General features: G+C 23.0%; 3 protein-coding genes across 5 annotated transcripts; 2 read left to right on the top strand and 1 right to left on the bottom strand.

The window, feature by feature from the left end:
* Window positions 1–4,464: 4,464 nt before the first annotated feature.
* On the top strand, window positions 4,465–12,045 carry LOC127287325 (uncharacterized). Of its 3 annotated transcripts, XM_051314177.1 has the most exons (5): window positions 4,465–4,723; window positions 4,781–4,871; window positions 5,087–5,228; window positions 8,817–8,978; window positions 10,095–12,045. In XM_051314177.1, the coding sequence occupies exons 3-5, from the start codon at window positions 5,159–5,161 to the stop codon at window positions 10,307–10,309; spliced, it is 447 nt and encodes a 148-aa protein (XP_051170134.1). In that variant the 5' UTR covers window positions 4,465–4,723; window positions 4,781–4,871; window positions 5,087–5,158; the 3' UTR covers window positions 10,310–12,045. The 3 variants fall into 3 exon arrangements, with proteins under 3 accessions (XP_051170134.1, XP_051170132.1, XP_051170131.1); XM_051314175.1 differs by lacking the exon at window positions 4,781–4,871; XM_051314174.1 differs by having other exon boundaries at window positions 4,465–4,871.
* A 2,185-nt stretch (window positions 12,046–14,230) lies between these two features.
* On the top strand, window positions 14,231–17,006 carry LOC127287322 (uncharacterized). Its single transcript, XM_051314172.1, has 4 exons — window positions 14,231–14,359; window positions 14,455–15,015; window positions 15,117–15,671; window positions 15,766–17,006. The coding sequence occupies exons 1-4, from the start codon at window positions 14,296–14,298 to the stop codon at window positions 16,872–16,874; spliced, it is 2,289 nt and encodes a 762-aa protein (XP_051170129.1). The 5' UTR covers window positions 14,231–14,295; the 3' UTR covers window positions 16,875–17,006.
* Window positions 16,945–19,678, bottom strand: LOC127287324 (KICSTOR subunit 2-like). Its single transcript, XM_051314173.1, has 9 exons — window positions 19,424–19,678; window positions 18,859–19,005; window positions 18,508–18,659; window positions 18,283–18,423; window positions 18,021–18,159; window positions 17,734–17,927; window positions 17,456–17,606; window positions 17,231–17,347; window positions 16,945–17,159 (listed from the first exon to the last, which is right to left on the bottom strand). Exons 1-9 carry the CDS (start codon window positions 19,502–19,504, stop codon window positions 16,989–16,991), a joined length of 1,293 nt encoding a protein of 430 aa, XP_051170130.1. The 5' UTR covers window positions 19,505–19,678; the 3' UTR covers window positions 16,945–16,988.
* Window positions 19,679–19,962: the final 284 nt, after the last annotated feature.

The raw sequence follows: 19,962 nt of genomic DNA, 5'->3' as shown, positions 1-19,962 counted from the left end.
GGTGTGATTTTACAGTAATATTACATGTAACATTATTGTAATATTTTTGTAACATTACTGAAATATTACAATAACATTATACTCCCAAGAAGCACGTAATATAACCTCAATATCAAGGTAATATTCCATGTAAGATTCGTAATATTACGTTGTAATATTACAGTAATCTTACAGTGATCTTAAAATGTCCGCCTCGCGCTAATATTAAGGTAATATTACAGTAATATTGCAGTAATATTATACCGTAATATTAAGGTAATATTACAAGAGAATATTACAGTAATATTATGGGAACATTTCTTTACGAAAAAAATCTACCCATCCAGGGAATCGAACCCCGAACTCAAAGCACACGAGTCCAGAGTTTTACCAACAAGCCAAATTGACTTATAATATATTTACGTTTTTTATGCTTTATGAATAACTCAAATCAGTCTGTAATATTACTGTAATATTACCGTTAATATTACAGTAATATTCCCGGTAATATTACCTTGAGGCGGACATTTTAAGATTACTGTAAGATTACTGTAATATTACAGCGTTATATTACGAATCTCACGTGTAATATTACCTTGATATTGAGGATATATTGCGTGCTTGTTGGGCCGTAATATTACTGTTACATTACTTTAATATTACCCGATAACAGGTAATATTCGGTACTGTAATATTACCCGGTAATGTTGCTGTAATATTTCAGTAATGTTACAGAAATATCACAGTATAATGTTATATGTAATATTACTGTAAAATCACCATCATATTTTAATATTATATAGTAATATTAGAAAATATTTTCACAAAAAAATAAACTGGGAATCGAACCCCGAACCCAATGCATATGAATCATATGAGTTCTAACCAATAAGCTAAACAATACTTATTAATATATTTACGTTTTATGATATGCTACATATGAATAAAGCAAGGGAAGCTGTATTATTTTACCCAGTAATATTATCATCAAACAGACATTTTAATATTACAGTAATATAACACTATATAATATTACCGAATAATATTATTGTAATATTACATGCTACTTGGGTGTTAGAAAAATAAATTTCTCTATGAAATTTCAATGTAATAGAATTTCTAAAAGGTTAAGAAAGGTCAGGGATCAAAAGTATAATTTTATCTCTTACTACATATATCTATATATAAAAAGGAAGAAGAAATTTCTATACTTTTATATGCATCGACCGTCTAACGGTATTGTTATGCATGCATGTACTATAATTATGACTATATGTTGAAATTACAGACTGCACATAATTATCTATTATTATTATTACTATTATTAATTATATTTCGCAAAAAAATGAGCAGAATACCTATATATATATATATATATATATATATATATATATATTTATTTATTTATATGAACTTGATATACAACAGAGATCGAAATCAATATTTAAAGCACATAAGAATTAACCTTTAAATACATTATTTATATTGCCATAAGGAACAAGAGTAAAAAATATATATTTGATCTATAATCACAAATATTTTTATTTTTTTTTATTAGAAGGAATTCTAATTTTGATTATTTAACCCTTTAACTGCCGATGGCAAAGATTTTGACCGTCAAATCTTTGCCATGGCGTGTTAGGGAGTTAAATTTTGTAACAGTTCCTATAATAACATTTTCTACAGTAACTGTTCCTACAGTAACTGCTATGTTATAGTAATAGTTCCTATAGTAAATGCTATGGTAATTATTGCTATACTTATGGTTGCTATGGTAATCGTTCCTACAGTAACGGTTTCTACAGTAACTGTTATCCTATAGTAACAGTTCCTATAGTAACAGTTTCTACAGTAACTGTTCCTATAGTAACAGTTGCTACCACAGAAAATTAAAAGGCATTAAAATAAGCTGCAACGCTTCTTATTTTAATCCAATTTTGCTTATTTTAATACCAAAATGGATTAAAATGAGCAAAATTGGATTAAAATAAGAAGCGTTGCAGCTTATTTTAATGCCTTTTAATTTTCTGTGACTGTAACAGTATACTAACAGTTACTATTCCTACAGTATCTATTATCCTATAGTAAAAGTTCCTACAGAAACTGTTATCCTATAGTAATAGTTCCTATAGTAATTGCTATGGTAATTATTGCTGTACTGATGGTTGCTATGGTAGTCGTTCCTACAGTAACGGTTCCTACAGTAACAGTTCCTATAGTAACAGTTTCTACAGTATCAGTTCATACAGTAACTGTTATCCTATAGTAACACTTCTTATAGTAACAGTTTCTACAGTAACAGTACCTACAGAAACTGTTATCCTATAGTAATAGTTCCTATATAGTAATTGCTATGGTAATTATTGCTATACTGATGGTTGCAATGGTAGTCGTTCCTACAGTAACGGTTCCTACAGTAACAGTTCCCATAGTAACAGTTCGTATAGTAACAATTGTTATGAAAACCGTTGCTATAATGATGGTTGCTATGGTAACCGTCCCTACAGTAACATTTCCTACATTTACAATTCTTATATAGTAGTGGTTCCTATAGTAACAGTTGCTATGGAAACCATTGCTATAGTAGTGGTTTCTATGGTGACCGTTGCTATGCGGTAACGAATGGATACATTTTGTGTATATATCTATGTTCATAAAGAAAAAAAATTTTTTCAAAACATTTTTTTTAATTTAAAGAAATTATTGTTTTGAAATAAGTTAAAGAAAGTAAATTTTATGACTACATAGAAAGTTGATGAGAGTGATTTAAAATTAGCTGGAAATGATCTCTTTCTTTCTCATCTCTTTTTAAGTTCAACAAAAAATTAAAAGACAAATAACAGAAACTTTTTAAGTGTATAACAAACAAATAAAAAAAATATACTTTTTCTCCTATAAAAAAAATTGCAAAAATTTATTATATATCGGGCAAAGAAAAATTGTTAATTATAATAATAAATAATAAATTTTACTGGAAAAAAACTGTGAAGAAGAATACATAAAAAAAATTTTTTTTTCCTTTTTTCTTAGAATTTCATGGATAATTTCTTTCAAAGATTGGTTCGCGGACATCTAATGTGTCTTCAATGCCCTGTCTTGAGATTCTTGTTCTCGGGGGACTTGAACATAACGGAGAATCTGGCACGATATAGGCAAGAGGCAACCACCTCAATATATATATACACTGAACGAAAGGTATATGTACACATACCACCTCTCTCGATTAACTTCTTTAGTAAAGAATAACAAGAAAAAGAGGGAGAGAAAGAGAAATAAAAGTATATATATAGGAAAAAAGAGACAAAAGATCTCCATCAGAAAAGAATTCAGCGTTTCACGCGTTGCGGGCCTTTCACTATTAAGGTTGTACTCGTCAGAGCTGCTGTGCCATACCTAAAGAGAAAGAGAGATTATACCAACTCTCTCGATAAATGAAAAATGCAAAAAAATAAAAGAGCAAAAAAAAAATCTTTCTATTCAATTTAATTACATTGTATGTTTTTTTTTCTTAAACATTATAATATTGTTTCATAAACATTACTGCGCAATTATATAGAAAAAATAATTATAATCAATTTTTTTATCCTGTATATTCAAAAATTCAAAATGTCTGACGTTTTTTTTCTGTTTTAACAAAATTAACTGCAATTTATTGTATTCTTCAATATTTTTTTTAAAAAAATAACTGCATATTCGTATAATTATAGTGCGATAAAAAGACAAGTGGCGACTTTCCATATAAAAATATCCTAAGCGGTCGGTTTATTATCAACGCGAGAAATAAGCAGATAAAACAGCCAACTGTAGTTCACAATGTGTGCTCGTTTTGTTACTATCGGTATAATAGATTATTACATTTAAATTTTCCAAATTAAAAAAATAACACAACAATAATTTATTTATTATTATATTAATTAATTATTTTATTCAAATAATCGTTCACACTTGATTATATATTATATATCAAAATAAATAAAGAATCAAATAATTTTTATTCGAGTCAATTAAATATTGTATATATTTGTTTTAAATACAGAAATTATTGATTCAAATAAATTTATTCGAGCCAAAGAAAAATTTATTTATGACAAATATACGTTTATTTAATTCAAATATATTTTATTTAATTCAAATAAATCATTTCTTTGGGTGTATAAAAGAATTATTATTATTATTATTATTATTATTATTATTAAAATTATTAAAAATTAGTAAAAATTCTTTCTAATGTCAATTAGTAGCTCATTTTTTACTAATTCAAATTTAGAGAGGATAATAATAAAACAGAATAATAACAAGAATAATAATTTTAAATATAGTCAAAGTTAATACTTTTAAAGGGTCAAGTAACTTTGATATAAAAACAAAACTATAATAATGAGAATCAAACGAATTTATTTATATATATGTATATAGGTAAATAAAATTAAATCGATGACAAATTCAATTTTCTCAACAGTAGATGAGAAAATATTTTTAAATTTAGAAAATCTACTTTATATATCTTTATACACAATTTAATAGTAGAATTTAGAAAAAAATACTTTTTACGAACTCAAAACATTAATGAAATAGAAAATTTTCGTTTTATAAACTTTCCTAATATTTTTTCTGTCGCTAAAATTTCTTTTGACGTCTTGCGTCGTCGCGAGTATCTCGCGACTGCGGCTAAAAACGAACCGCAGAAACAGTCGCGACCCCACATTGTGCGCATCGTTACATTTTTACTATCCGTCCTCATATTGTGAGTTTTCAAAAATTATAAAATAATAATAATTGTGTACAGGGTTTTTTTTTTTAGAATCTATTCATTAATAGTGAAACAAAAGTTTTGAAAATTGTGTACAATTATATTATATTTTAATCCACAATAAATGTAATATTACATCCAGGTAGGGGTTGCATTTAAAATTAATTTCTATTCAGTGAATTTCAAATATAATATAAATACCTAATTATATATTTCAATAATAATTATTTTTAATAAAAAAAAAAATTAATAATTTTCCAAAAACAAAATTGTGTATATAAAAAGGTGATATTATATATATATGTATATATATAAAAAAAATTAGAAAATCGATTAAAAAAAAGTGTTGTTCTGCAGGTGAAGAAAAAAAAACCACGCAGGTGTTGGTGTAAACGAATTATTGAAACACATGAACCGGTGATTGTGAAAATGACGAATATTGCCGGATTTGGAACTATCGGCACATTATTATTATTATTCCTCACATTTTTTAACAATGGTAAGTCAAAATCTATTTTTTTTTTGTTTTTGTTTTTTAACATAAGAATTTATTATAATTATTTCTTATCTATAATATATTATATGAGAATATAATTAAATTTTAAAAAAAATTATTATTTGAATATTTATTACAATTAAATAAAATTCATAATATAATTTTTTATCTAAGAATCTCTGATTTAGAAAAATGGAATATACTTTAAACGAGAACGATCAATTCTTACATAACTTAGAAGGGTCAGGACTTTGAGATATATATACGTATTATATGTATACATATATACAAATCTTCCACAATCATTAGAAGATTCAAGAATTGTGTAACATTCTATGACATTGAGTTTTATTTAAAGAAAAACCCATTCAATCGTTTTAGAACTCCCGGAGGGTAAAAAGAATGAATAATTATATATAGAAAAAAAAAATAATTATATGTTTCAGAACATATTCTGCGTATCAGTAAATAAAAGTATAAATAAATAAAATTAAAACATTTATTTTTGTATAAAATAATATACGTAATATGTTGATGTTTACAAGTATTTTGTTTTTTTTTTTGAAATTTTATTTGTTACTATTATAAATAAAAAATAAAAAACTTCACCTGTAACAGCGATATGTTTCACTAAAACAGTGAAAGTTTTCGTTATTCTAGAGAAACATATCGCTGTTCCAGATAAAGATTTTTTTCTTTGCGTATTTATAGAATATAAATATCACTGATAATAAAAAAAATGAATGAATAAATTATTTGTCCTTGCGGTTCAAGATTCATGTTTTATATATTACAGGAATCTTGGTCCAAATATTTTAAATACAAATATAGCATCGATATTTATACACTATGACAAGAGGCAAAAATTTCAGTAATCGTGTGTTTAGTTTTGGCAGTTTTCCACTGGATTAAAAAAAAATTTTAACGTTTACGAATTGAATACTTTTTTTTTTTTAATTATTTAATCAAGATTTTCATTATTTTTAAATTTCAAATTTTCACTAAATCTAAATTAGTTAAAAATAACTAATTGTTAGTAAAAAGTAACTAATTTTCAGTTGGAAAAATAACTAGAAAAAAAATATAGTCAAAACTAATTTAATTATAGTTACTAAAAATTTTAATTATTTTAACACAACCAAAAAGTGAATAAATTATTTTTAACACAAAAGAAAAATAGTCAAAACTAATTTAATTAGTTACCAGTAGTTTTAATTATTTTTGACATAGCCTAAAAGTGAATTTAACTAATAATTCATAGAATTATTACTATATATTCGAAGTGGTAAATAAATTTTCTCTATCAAATTTGTTATTTTTAATATTAATTCAAATTTTCGCATATATAAAAGAATCTTTTCTTCATGAAATAAAAATTTAAACATATAATATTTTATTTTAAAAAATTCTATATATATATATAGTATATGTATAGGAAAAATAGGACAACTAGCGTGGAAAAAATTCTAGGATTATGGCATCCCAGGTGTTCGACACTGAAGTCATAGAACATTGTTGGGCACTTGTAGCACTTCTTGCGTCGAGGCGCGTACTCGATTTCCTAGCAGAATCCAATTAAAAAAGCAATCGCAATAGAGTCAATGACTAAATTAAAGAAAATAAAATACTTTTTTCTTAAATTTCAACTCAATTTTCATATTTGTGTATTTCACATTGTAATACACAATAATATAAAGTATAGTCATTTTTATACAAATATTAAAAAAATTATTTGATTCAAATATTTCAATTTTTTTGACTATTATATATGTATATCAAAAAAATATTTACTTGAATCAAAATAATTTTTATTTGAATTAAATAAATTGCATTTGAAGCAATAATTATTGCATTTGAAATAAATACTATTTAATTAACTCAAATAATAAATTATTTTATTATATATATTTGATTAAATAGTCAAGTAATCGATTATTTGAATCAAATAAATTTTTTTTTTCGCAGTGTAAGAATAAATATAGACAGTAAAATTAAATATTTTATTTCAAAATTAAAAAGTAAGTTATATAATTAAAAAAATATAGTGAAAGTGTAAACAATTTAATTTTTGACATTTTGAATCTAAAAATTACCATTAGATACTTTCAAAGAAATATTATATTTAAAACAAATATAAAATATATTTGAGTTAAATAAACGTATATTTGTCTCAGAGTCTAATAACATTTTTATTTAACGTAAATAAAAATTTTATTTGTCATAAATAAAATTTTTATTTAAATCAAATAAAAAATTATTTATATATAATACACTTTTGCTAACATAATTTTTAAATTACTTTTTGACTTTAAAATAATATGGAAATATTATGAACTAATTTTTGTATTTGACTGTCTATCCAATTCCTCATAAAATTTAAATATGTCTCGATATGTTTTTTATTTTGAATTTTGAAATTATATTATATAAGTATATGCAAACTTAAATTTACTAAAAATCAGTAAATCTAAAAATGTAACTTTTTAGCGCCTGCAATGTTTATCGAGCGACCCAGTTTCTCTATCTCTCTCACTCTCCACTTTTTCCTTTCCATTTATCTTTAACTACCAATTTTGACTAAAATAATCTAAACAAAATTAATTTTGAACAGTAATAGCAAAAATAATATCGCTTTATTTTATTTTAAGTTTCAGACAAAAAAGTTTCAAAAGATGAACATAAAGTATGAAATAAATATTTCTTTTATTCATTTTGAAAAAGAAGTACTTCTAACAAGTGCCACTTGTCATAGAGAGAATATATATAGTATAAATATATATTGTTGTCAAAAAAAGCCACTATTATTTTCAGAACAATAGAGAATACTTTTTCTAATTTCATATTTAAAGAAAATTCACACGTGCTTAAATAATGTTTTATAAAATATGTAAATTGAATAAACTGAGTCAAAAATATGAAATATTAAGAAAATTTATTTAATTCAAATATAAAATTTATTTGGTTTAAGTAAATATTTATTTCATAATAGTCAAGAAAACGATTATTTGAATCAAATAAATTGTTTTTCAGGGTAGTATTGAAATTTAATATGTACATTTTCATTAAATTTAATATAAAATGATAATAATTATAATAATAATAATAATAATAATAATTTTTTCAGTGAATTTAATTAAAATTAATTAAAAATTTTCTAACGTTAAATCAAAAACTTTTTTTTTTTTTTTTTAAACATTGTGTACTTAATAAGATTCGTCGGAAATAACATTGAAATTCTGTGACCGATCGATAGGGCAGCTATTTCTGACGTCACATGAATATATGTATATATATATATAATATATACATATATATATATATATACATTTTGCACCTCTGACCCACTTTACATGAGAGACATCAAAGATACCTTATCAATAGGGTTGCTCATGAGACAGATCACAAAAGAAAAAAAAAATTGACCAGAACATTTTTTTGTTGTTAAAAAAAATCATATTTTTTAATGCAAAAAAATTTCATAAGTTTTTAATTTAAGAATATATTATATTTATTTTCTTTTTGTAATATCCTATGTATATAAATATTTATAAAAATGCAATATTTAACAAATTTTTTTTTTTACACTTACAGGTAATGCATTGACATGCTATCAGTGTAACAGTGCATATGATCCAAGATGTGGTGATCCTTTTGATCCTTATAGTTTAGGAACAGTAAATTGCAGTTTTCAACCACGTTTGGAACATCTCAAACATCTCGAACCAACAGTTTGTCGAAAAATTAGTCAAAAAAGTAAATATGAAAAAAAATATATAAAAATTTTAAGATAATTAATTATATATATTTTATGTGGAAGAATTTCCGAAATTTTTCCGCAGATTTATTTAAAAAACACTCAGTGAAAAGTTTTCTTTGAACCAAATATTTTTGGTAATAATACAATTTTCTTTTTGATTATTTTATACAAAATTTGTTTAATACAAATAAATATTTATTTGATCGAAATAAATATTTGATTAAAATAAATATTTCTTTGATATAAATAATTTTTTTTTTTTTTTTTTTTAAATAAATGATGTTATTTAATAACAAGAACATAGAAATTCTTTGGTCAATATTATTGTACATTGATGGGAGACAAGTGAGACATTTGGCAAAATATTGGTAATAGGGCAAGCCTGCATTGCGGCATATTCGCGTTTATACGGCCTACTGTTTTCTTTGTTCAATTTAACTATATAAATTAATTATCCCATAAAAATTATTAATTAAAATTTTTTTAATAGAATTTTATTATGAAATAATTATTTTTTAAATAAATTTTCATTTTTCGAATTAGCATTTAAAAGAATTTCCTTTTTATATACGAATTTTTACCTCAACAAAATTTTTAGCTACCGAATTTTTGTTTGGCAGAAATTTTATTTTATATTTAATTTACATTCACCGAATTTTAATTTATCCAAAATTACAAATGACCGAACAAATAATAAAAAGACGGCGCAAATTTTTAAAATAGACCAATCACGATTTTCTTGATAAATTTCTAATTGGTCAATTTTAAAATATTGCGCCAAATTCTTTCTGTCGATTTTTTGTTCGGTCATTTGTAATTTTGGACAAATTAAAATTCAGTGAATTGGAATTTCTGTTATTTAAAAATTCGAATCGCATAAAATTCAATTGAATGTGAATTCGGTTAAATTAAAATTTTCTTAAATTTAAATTCGTCTAAAAAAAATAATTATTATTTCTGATAATAAAATTCTTTAAAACAATAAAAATTCTAATTAAAGATTTTTTATGGAAAATTCATTCGCCCCAGAAAAAAGGAAAGAAAATTTAAAAAAAAAAAAAAAAAAATGAAAATAAAAGTATAAAAAATAAGAATAAATATTTTTGTTGCAGCTAATGGTGAATTACGCGTTGTTAGAGGATGTGGATTTATAAATGATGAAGAAACTGACAATAAAGAATGTCAAAGAAGAGTAGGAACGCACGATGTTAAAGCATTTTATTGCGCGTGTAACACTGATCTTTGTAATTCAGCTTACACTAAATTGCCATCAAATACAATTATAGGAATTCTCGTTTATTTATTAACAATGAAAGCGATCAATTAGCCTCATGAAAAAAAAAAATAAACAAATAAATAAAAGCCTAATTGCTTCAATTTATATATATATAATGCTGCCGTTGTTTGATGAATATAATTATTGAATATGACTCGATAAGGATTTAACGCCTAGAAGACTGAGGGATAGGCCTATAAAAGATATCATTAGAGCTAAAAAAAAACAGTGATTTTATGAAAAATCCAAATGTGTATAAGTGATTTGAAAAAGCACCTATAAATTTCAAACAAGAAATGTTCCTGTACATCTAAAAAATTAATAATTTTTACAAAATGTTAAAAAATTTACAATACATATTCTATTATTGAAGAAAGAGATTTCCAAATGCAAGTATTCAGGGATTTGTAAAAAGATAGAAGTAAGATCGTTTTGTAAAGAAAATAATATCTATTTAAAAAACAGAGCGAAAGAATTTATATGCGCGATAAAAGGAATTAAAAAGTTTTGGGAGTCAGGGTAAAAGTTATCAAAAAAATATATATTGTCTATTTTATAAATTATTCTAAATAAGAAAACACGATTTTTAACACAAAATGTTTGTTCAATTACCGTGAATGTATATGAGAGAACAGATATATATATATATAATCATAGAGCATATATATTAATTTCTTTTAATCAAAAATATTTTTATTCTCTCAAAAGAGAATTCGATTTTAACGAATTTGTTATCAATATATGGACAGAACACCAAGAGGGCATTATAAAAAAAAAGAAAATAATAAGTTTTCACAATTTCAATAATTTTGCCGTATAATTTTTCCCCGATAAAGAAAGTACATTTCAAAACAGAAAGTTTCCTTTTTATATTAAAAAAAAAAAAATTAAAAAATAGTATATAATAATTTTGGGGATTGTATACAAATATAATAAAAGAGAAAAAAACAACGAGAACTATATATAAAAAAAAAAAATTATAAATAACGCAACAAATTTAAGTCAAATTGTCAGTTGTATTCCTTTATAGTCTATAATTACCCAATCAATATTATTATTTAATAATAATAGTATTATCAAAACAAAAGAAAAAAATAATAATTGAAATATGCTCACAATAATTTTTTCAATTAATATTTACCAATTAATATTTTAATAAATAAAATTATTTATTTAAATTATATACCAGTTTGCAAAATTACAATAAAAGAAATCCTATATATATATATACATTAATTAATTAGACAATTTTTTTTAATCATTTTTGCTTAATCCACTGTTTTTTGTTTTAAAATACTAAAAAAATTGACTCTCAGTGGATAAATCAACTAAAAAATAAATATTCTACATTTCAATAAATAAACAAAATCAAAATGATTAAATTGACTTATATAATATTTTAGATGCACTGTAATAAAAGAAAAGTAAATTAAAAAAATAGTTTTCAAAAAAAAAAGTATATAATTAACTAAAAATTTAATTTCTAAATATTGTTGTTTTTTGATAAATTTATTGCAAAAAGAAAAAAAAATTGATAGATTAGATTTATTGAATTTAAAAAGAAATTGTTAAATTTTTGAAACAAATAATAATAAATAATAAAATATTAAATATTCTTTTATAGGAAGAATGAAAAAATGTAATTTCGCTTCTAAAATGCTGGTAAAATTAAAAAAAAAAAAAAAAAAAAGTTTGTCCTAGTTGCTTCCACCTTTCATAAACAAAACGTCCTTTCTCATACGTCCGAAAGTAAATTCATTAAAACATATATATGAAAAAGAGAGACACTTAAGTATAATCATATAGAATATTATACATTATGTAATAGATAATATGCTTTTTTTTGTTTTTCATAATTATTACAAAACCAGGAATATACTTTCCTTGCCGATTATATATTGTGAACCATTTTGGAATTTTATGTAAAAATTAAAATAATATAATTTATGAAAACAATAGTATATGCGATAAAGTAATAAAAGTATAATTCAGTACAATAGAGCTTTTATTGAAGCAAATAAATGAGAGTAAAAAAAAAACATTAAGAGAAGCACGCTGCGTACTATTTTAAAATGCGCACGAGATTATTTTATTCATAAATGTAAGATATAGAACAGTTATTAAAAATCCTATTAAAATAATAATAATAATGCGTGAAATGTGTGTGTAGTTCATAGAATAGTGAGTGGATGAAGAATAACAAATATAAAAGCTAAAAAAAATATGCAACGTTTTTTTTTATTAAGTTTTACTTTATTTATTAATTTTTTACTAATTATTAATAAAATCGAAATCTAAAATATTAAATAATATCAAAAATTCAGTTTTAATTTTGAAAAAAAAAATTTCCTTTTTTTATAATTATATAATAATTCAGGAAATACATAACATAATAGTAAAACTATTAACTATTAAATTATTTAATAAGTATAATAATAGTAAAACTTATAAAACGTTGCATATTTTCATACTCAATATAATATTCTTTTTATAATCTCAATAGTTTTAGAAATAATTTTCTTAATTCTTTTTCATTAATTACTCTTAGTTGTTTTTTTTTACAAATAATATTTTAGTATACATATTATTAAAAAATAGAAAAAATAATTGTATAATAATTTATTTAATTTATTGTGCTAATTTGCGATTATGTTTATTAGGTCATATATAATAATAGAAATGTAATATTGTCATTTGTGTATAGATAAAGTGTGAAAATTGGTCTTCGCATAGATATTATTATATATACACATGGATCCATAAATTTATTATTATAATAATTTTCGTATATTGTTATTTTTTAAATTTCGTTATATTTTAAAAAATTAAATAATAAAAATGTCCATTTAAAATGTTTAAGTACTAAAACAAAAAAAAAAATTCTTTTAAATTGTTTAAACTTTTTTTTATTTATCGTTTAAGATTTTAAGAATAAAAAAATTCATTTGAAAATATAGAATTGTTAGCATGAGTTGAACAGTTTGAAATTTTTTTTTTTATTGTGTAAATATTTGCTTTCAAAGAAAATATAAATTTATGATATATTATATATATATATATACAAAAATTAATAAATATATATGAGAATAAGTAAATTAAAATTATTTATTACATTAATTTGAAAACTACTATAACTAACATAAATATACAATAAATTCATATTTAAAAATTAATTACTTATTATTTTGTTTAAATATATAAAAGAAAATTTGCTCAAACGAAATTAAAAAAAAAAAATTCCAAACTGTTCACCTGGTTCTAAATATTCTTTATATAATATATATTTTCAAGTAATTAATAATTCAATTAATAACTTGAAAATATTTTTCAATTTTTATTTTGCATATTTTTTTTTTACTTTAAAATCTTATGTAGATCAGAGGAAAATACAAATTTTTTTTTTTTTTGTCTTATAAATAATAAAAATAATTTTGTAACAAACCATCAAAAAACTTTTTTTTCTTTACATTCGAAGAAAAAGATAATTCGATTCTAATAAAATATTTCTTTAAAAGAATAAATGATTTTGATTTTTTTTAAATATTTTATTACTATTTTTTTTACGGACAATAAACATCGCATCTTGTATAAATGTTAATGTATCAGTAAAAAAAAAATAAAGTGTTGAACCGTTATCAAAAACTGAACATATATATATTTGTATAAAATTTATTTAATCCATATATTAATTTATTCCTTGATTTGAAAACGCGGCACGTGCAGTTTCGATATTAAGTAATATTTATTTAATATTTTAAGCATTAAAAAAAAATCCAAGGTTAACTAAATAATATATAATTTGTTTTTTAGAATAAATTAAACTTTTCAGTCGAAAATTAAGAAGTTTTATAATAGTGGATTGTTAATAATAATAATAATAATATAATTTTATATAAAATAAAAAATTTAATCTTTAGAGGTAAAATATTTTAATATATATATATACGAAAATATGTTACACATGGTTTTCAGTTTTAGATTATTATCACAGTTTATCGTTTCACTCATTTTCAACATTTTTTTTTTTTTTATTAAACATGCGACGAGTAATAATAGGAAATATTTTTGTGACACTATTTATAATAGTCGAAATCTATGCAGGTAAAATTTTATTGATAAATATTTATAATTTCTTTGATTAAATTAATAATATCTTGATTTGCATAATTGAAAACTGTTTTTTTTTCACTTTTAAGATTCATTCTATGATAAATATGTAATAAGTCAAAAACAATGGAAAGCCCTACCTCAAATATATCAAATACCTAAATTAAATTGGCCTATAAGGAATGTGATTGTTATAACTGAAAATACAGATTATTGTAAATCAGAAGAAAGTTGCTCGGAAATTATTAGAAATATTCAAAAGAATCATATGGAAAAAAATTTGTCTGACATAGGCTATAATTTTTTAATTGCTGGAAATATTTATTTATTTAATGGTCGAGGTTGGCGTTATGAAGGACAACATACTTTTAATTGGAATTCAAAGAGTATTAGCATTGTTTTATTGGGATTAAATCAACAATATATATCGTTAAATAAACAATTGAGAGTAATGAAATATCTTCTTAATTATGGTGTTCAAAATAAGATTCTAGATAAAAAATATAAAATTTATTATCAACCACAAATTTTAAAGACTGCCGATAATAATTCTAATGTAAAACAACAATTAAAATTTTTTCCTAATTTTGATCGATATTTCATTAATGATAAAGAAAAAGTGAATTTTAACAATAAAACAGATGAATTGGGTATATAAAACTTTTTTAATCATAAAAACAATAAATAAAAATATATTCAAATATTTTTTTGCAAGAATTTTTTATAGACAAAACATAATTTTTCATTTCAGATCAAGAATATTTTGAACCAATTTCACGTGAAAAATGGCACGCCATTGAACCAAGGGGAAAATTGTCAAAAATATTATATCCAGTGAAATTTCTAATAATCAGTCATTTATCGGAACAATATTGTTTAGAAAAATTAGATTGTGAAAAGGAAATTAATCAAATTCAAAGAAATGATATGAAATTATTAGGAAAAATGGATATTGGTCATAATTTTCTTATTGGTGGTGATGGCCTTGTATACAGTGGTCGCGGTTGGAATTTTGTGGGTGATCATACAACTGGATGGAATGAAATAAGTTTTGGCATTACATTTATAAATTCTTTTCACGATATTGCACCATTTGATTTTTTAATTGAAGCTATCAATAAATTAATTATAAATGGTATTAAAATTGGCAAAATAAAAGAAGACTATATTGTCTTGAGCGATCAACAATTTCATGAAAATCCACAAACAAATAATTCACTTTATCAATTAATTAAAAAATGGAAAAATTGGCGAGATCTTGATGATATAAATACTAATGATGATCGTGAATCATCAATTGAAACAGGTAAAAAAAAACAAATAAAAATATTTACTAAAACTAATAATAATAAAAATAAAATGTTTAAATTTCTTTAAAATTCAATTTATTAATATTTTAGAAACTGATGACGAACTTCATTTTGTTCATCAACAACAATGGAGTACAATAAATAAAAATAATATAAATAAAATAGATTTAAATTCTCCCGTCAAGTACGTTATAATTGTATATGAAAAACAAAGCGAAGATATTGAAATTGATTATAAAAAACAGATACAAAGAATGCAAGAAACTGCAATTTTTAATAATTTAACAGATATTAATCATAATTTTTTGCTTGATAATAATGGTAACATATATTATGGTCGTGGATGGAATGTACAATGTCAATATCATGAAAAATTTAATGATAAAAGTTTATTTATTCATTTTTTCGAAACTTTTCATAAAAATGATGAATATTTTAAAATTCAAATGAAAAATTTAAAAAAACTCATTGATATTGGTTTGGCAAATAATGAAATAATTGATAATTATATTATTTTTGATAGTCGACAATTGTATGAAAAAGAAGAAGATATAAATGATGAATTTTTCAACCATATACAAGGATGGTCACATTGGGAATCATTAAATTTAACAACAGAGAATATTATTTTCAATAATCAGAATTTTATAAATGAAACAATTAATCATTATAAATTAAATTATATTCCTCGAGAAGAATGGGGTGCATTAAATTCATCAGCACATTTTGAAAAACTTGATCTCCCAGTGAATATTATTGTTATTAGCCAAACAGATACACCGACTTGTTACAATAAAAATGATTGTAAATTAAAAATGAAGAAAATTCAAAAACTAGATATTAATGTAAAAAATTGGGCAGATATTGGTTATAATTTTATAATTGGTGGCGATGGTGCTGTTTATGAGGGACGTGGTTGGGATAATTTCGTTGGACATTTATTTAATTGGTCTCATAAAGGTCTAAATATTGGTTTACTTGGAAATTTTGATGATAAAGCACCGTCATCAAAAAAATTACGAACCGTACAAAGACTTATTGAACATGGTATTAAAATTGGTAAAATCAATAATAATTATAATATTGTGTGTGAACGACAAATTTCTCATACTGTCAGTCATGGTAATAAATTTTATGAAATTGTCAAAACTTGGATTCATTGGAATTCAAAACTTGATGACAAATGGAAGTCAGTTTAAAGAAAAAAAAAAAAAAATTCTATTCTACTAGCAAAATTACGATGAGAAAGTTATTAAATTAGTTAATTAATTAGTATAAAGTTGTTTGTATTTATTAAAGAAAAAAAAATTACATCACTTTGATATTTTTAAGCTCTCGTAAATTTTATTGCATCTTAATTGTATGCTCAAGTCTGTTAAAAATGTTGTAACGTGGGGAACTTTATCTTTCTGCTTACCGCTCTCAAACACAGTGACTAGAATCATTCTCGGATCAATGTTGTACATGGCATAAGTATAACATTCCTATAAAGTCAAATTATTTTTTTTTATCACCTGTTAAAATCAATTTTCAAGGAAAATTAATTTTTTCATACCTTTTGATTTTGTCCATTGATAAATATTATTTTATCCATTGCTTTAAGATCAGCATAACGATCCTGTATGCCTTCTCTAATATTATCCCAATGAGATAAAGGTTTTTGTAAAAACACCTATAAAAAAAAAATTTATACAATAATTTAATAAAATATTTTTTTTTAAATTTTGGATATACTTTTTTGTATATGAGATTGTTTTTTTCCAAAATTTAATAAACTTACACTTGGAGAACAAACGATAAGTGAAAAATCATCTCCGACTTCAAGTTCTCTTTTAGGATGCCTGTATCCAGGTCCAGAATCTTGTGTACCTCGCGAATCAAAAATTATTAAAACTGCCAAAACGTCATATTTTCTTTGAAAACTTTGTAATCTGAAACAAAAATATTTATTATTAATTTCGAATAATAATTTTCATCGTACATTTTTTAATTTGTTGATAAAAAAAAAGAAAAAGAAATCTAATAAAAATAATTTACTCTTAAATAATATCATCTCACTTGTGATAATAGTCGACATTTTGTCTACTCATAATGCTTCTCATTTCTCCAGAACTTGCTTGTTGACTTAATGTTGTATGAAAATATAATGAACACTTAGATAAAATGGCACTTCTCAATTTCACTAGCCATTGATATAATGCAGGTTGTTGATTTGTTTTCAAAAATGTTGCTCCAAAACCAAGTTTCCAAGACTTTTTTTTTTTAATGAAACAAAAAATTTAAAATATATAAGCAGCAATTAAAAAAAAAAACGAAACAAAATTTTCAAATTCTTTCTTGCTCACCTCTTTATTTTGCAAAGTACGTTCCCAGGCCGACATTCGAGCTTGAGCTCCGTAAAGTGCCATTAATGAGGGTAGGAATTTCCAATTTTGTATTTCAACATGTGCTTTCATAAGTTGTGCTAGAATTTCACATTCCAATCTAAAAGAAAAAAAAAAAAAATTTCCATTTTCTGTTAAAAAAAAATGCCTAAGAACTACTAGAATCGAAAAAATTACTGAGACGTGAATCAAACTGGATAAGAAAAAATAAAATATAACGTACGTTAAAGCTGCTTTAATTGCCGTTAAAGCTAAATGAGAACAAGATAAGGAATGTGTGAGTATTATGGCATCAATAGTTTGTAACAAATCAGGATGGTTCATTGGTCGGTTACTGATACTCATATTGTACATCTTTTCATAACTGTAAAATGTAATATTATTAATTTCTCTCTCTCTCTCTTTTTATAAAATGAAACAAATTTTATAAATAAATTAAATCACTGACAAATCCATCAATTGCATTCGAGCGGTAACAAATTGACACAATTGATTTGAAACTTCAGCAACGGTCGCTCCTACTGCGTTTGTTCCCTTCGTCATTTCTTCGACTCTCTTCAAATCTCCTTTTAGTGATTCGTACATTGTCTTCAGAGAATTCTAAAAAAAAAAAAAAATTATAATATTGTTTTTAATTTTTATTTTTAAATCAATTTTTTTAAAGAAAATTTATTTTTTTTCTCTTATTTAAAAAAATAGTTATATATTTAATAAACTCAATAATTGTTGCATATCCAACTCTAATGGGAAGGTAAAAATTATTGAATTGCACTCCATTTGTATTTTAATAAATATTTACGTCCTTGCGAAGGAACCCTTTGTTCTTGATGCGAAGGAAACCTAAATCCACGTATGAGCGCTCTACCAATGTTATTTGAGGAAGGTGCATGAGTAGCATCCCCCAAGGGCCCATCTGTCCCGAACGACATGATTCTCTTTCTCTTTCCTATATAGTTAAATTTAAACTCACAATCAATTTTTTATTATTATTCGTGTTCATAGTTTTAAAAATGTTAAAATTTTTTTTAACATTCGAATTATCCCAAAATAATTTAAAAAGTTAGAAAATATATTTATTACGTATATTTTAAATATCAAACACATTTATTACGAAGTTTAATTTTTTTAAAATTCGAATTAAAATTAATAAAAATAAAACTATCATAAAGAAAGTGCTTACAAATTTGTAAGTTTTGTCACATAAATAAAAGTAGGGAATTTTAAAGAGGTCATTTGAAAATTTAATCAGTATTTGTAATACAACTTTTTAAAAATACTTATTTTGGGATAAGTAGATTTTATATATATATTTCTAACATCAAAATTATAACCAAAATTATAAATAATATTATATATTTACTTACAACTGATTCCTTAGCTTTATCAAAACATAATTGTGTCACTTGTATAAAAAAACTATTTAAAAACTCTTCTTCGTGGTCCATAATTCATCATTTTTAACAATCACAAAAATCATTTAAATTACTTCAAAAGTATATATTCTCAAAAAATAATATCAAATTTGTGAAAAAAATTTTTTTTTTCACAAAATACTATTAAAAACATGTTAGGGTTATGTTATGACATTTGTGAATAGTGTGAAGTGAGTGTGAACTAGTTTCTTTATGTTTTTTTTTTTTAGAAACGTCACAAATTTGTCAGGGTTGGGAATCAGAGTGACGTCACACTCTTACGGTAAATATATGTCATTCGAAATTTTTTTTGCGTATATTACATAAAAACTGTAATAAATTCAAAAAAAAAATTCAAATTTTGTCAATTTATTTGATATAAATCGACAAAATTAAAAAACAAAACTACCCGTTAAATAATTAAAACAGCTGCGATATAAACAATCGCAATGCTGAATAATACAAATTACAATAAAAAAATAACAGAAAAA

Source organism: Leptopilina boulardi, unplaced genomic scaffold (genome assembly GCF_019393585.1).
Source record: "Leptopilina boulardi isolate dan_hultmark-lab unplaced genomic scaffold, ZJU_Lbou_2.1 LbouV2_368, whole genome shotgun sequence".
NCBI lineage: Eukaryota > Metazoa > Arthropoda > Insecta > Hymenoptera > Figitidae > Leptopilina > Leptopilina boulardi.
The sequence above is the reverse complement of the archived record's forward strand: the minus strand, read 5'-3'. Positions and strand labels throughout refer to the sequence as shown.

Bases quoted from the DNA above. Each gene is read 5' to 3' on its own strand.
- LOC127287325 (XM_051314175.1), top strand. From the start codon at position 5,159: ATGACGAATATTGCCGGATTTGGAACTATCGGCACATTATTATTATTA. The intron at 5,229-8,816 runs GTAAGTCAAAAT...TTACACTTACAG, and splicing joins CCTCACATTTTTTAACAATG to GTAATGCATTGACATGCTAT. The intron at 8,979-10,094 runs GTAAATATGAAA...TTTTTGTTGCAG, and splicing joins TCGAAAAATTAGTCAAAAAA to CTAATGGTGAATTACGCGTT.
- LOC127287322 (XM_051314172.1), top strand. From the start codon at position 14,296: ATGCGACGAGTAATAATAGGAAATATTTTTGTGACACTATTTATAATA. The intron at 14,360-14,454 runs GTAAAATTTTAT...TTCACTTTTAAG, and splicing joins AATAGTCGAAATCTATGCAG to ATTCATTCTATGATAAATAT. The intron at 15,016-15,116 runs GTATATAAAACT...TTTTCATTTCAG, and splicing joins CAATAAAACAGATGAATTGG to ATCAAGAATATTTTGAACCA.
- LOC127287324 (XM_051314173.1), bottom strand. From the start codon at position 19,504: ATGGACCACGAAGAAGAGTTTTTAAATAGTTTTTTTATACAAGTGACA. The intron at 18,424-18,507 runs GTCAGTGATTTA...TACATTTTACAG, and splicing joins CGAATGCAATTGATGGATTT to TTATGAAAAGATGTACAATA. The intron at 18,160-18,282 runs GTACGTTATATT...TTTTTCTTTTAG, and splicing joins GCAATTAAAGCAGCTTTAAC to ATTGGAATGTGAAATTCTAG.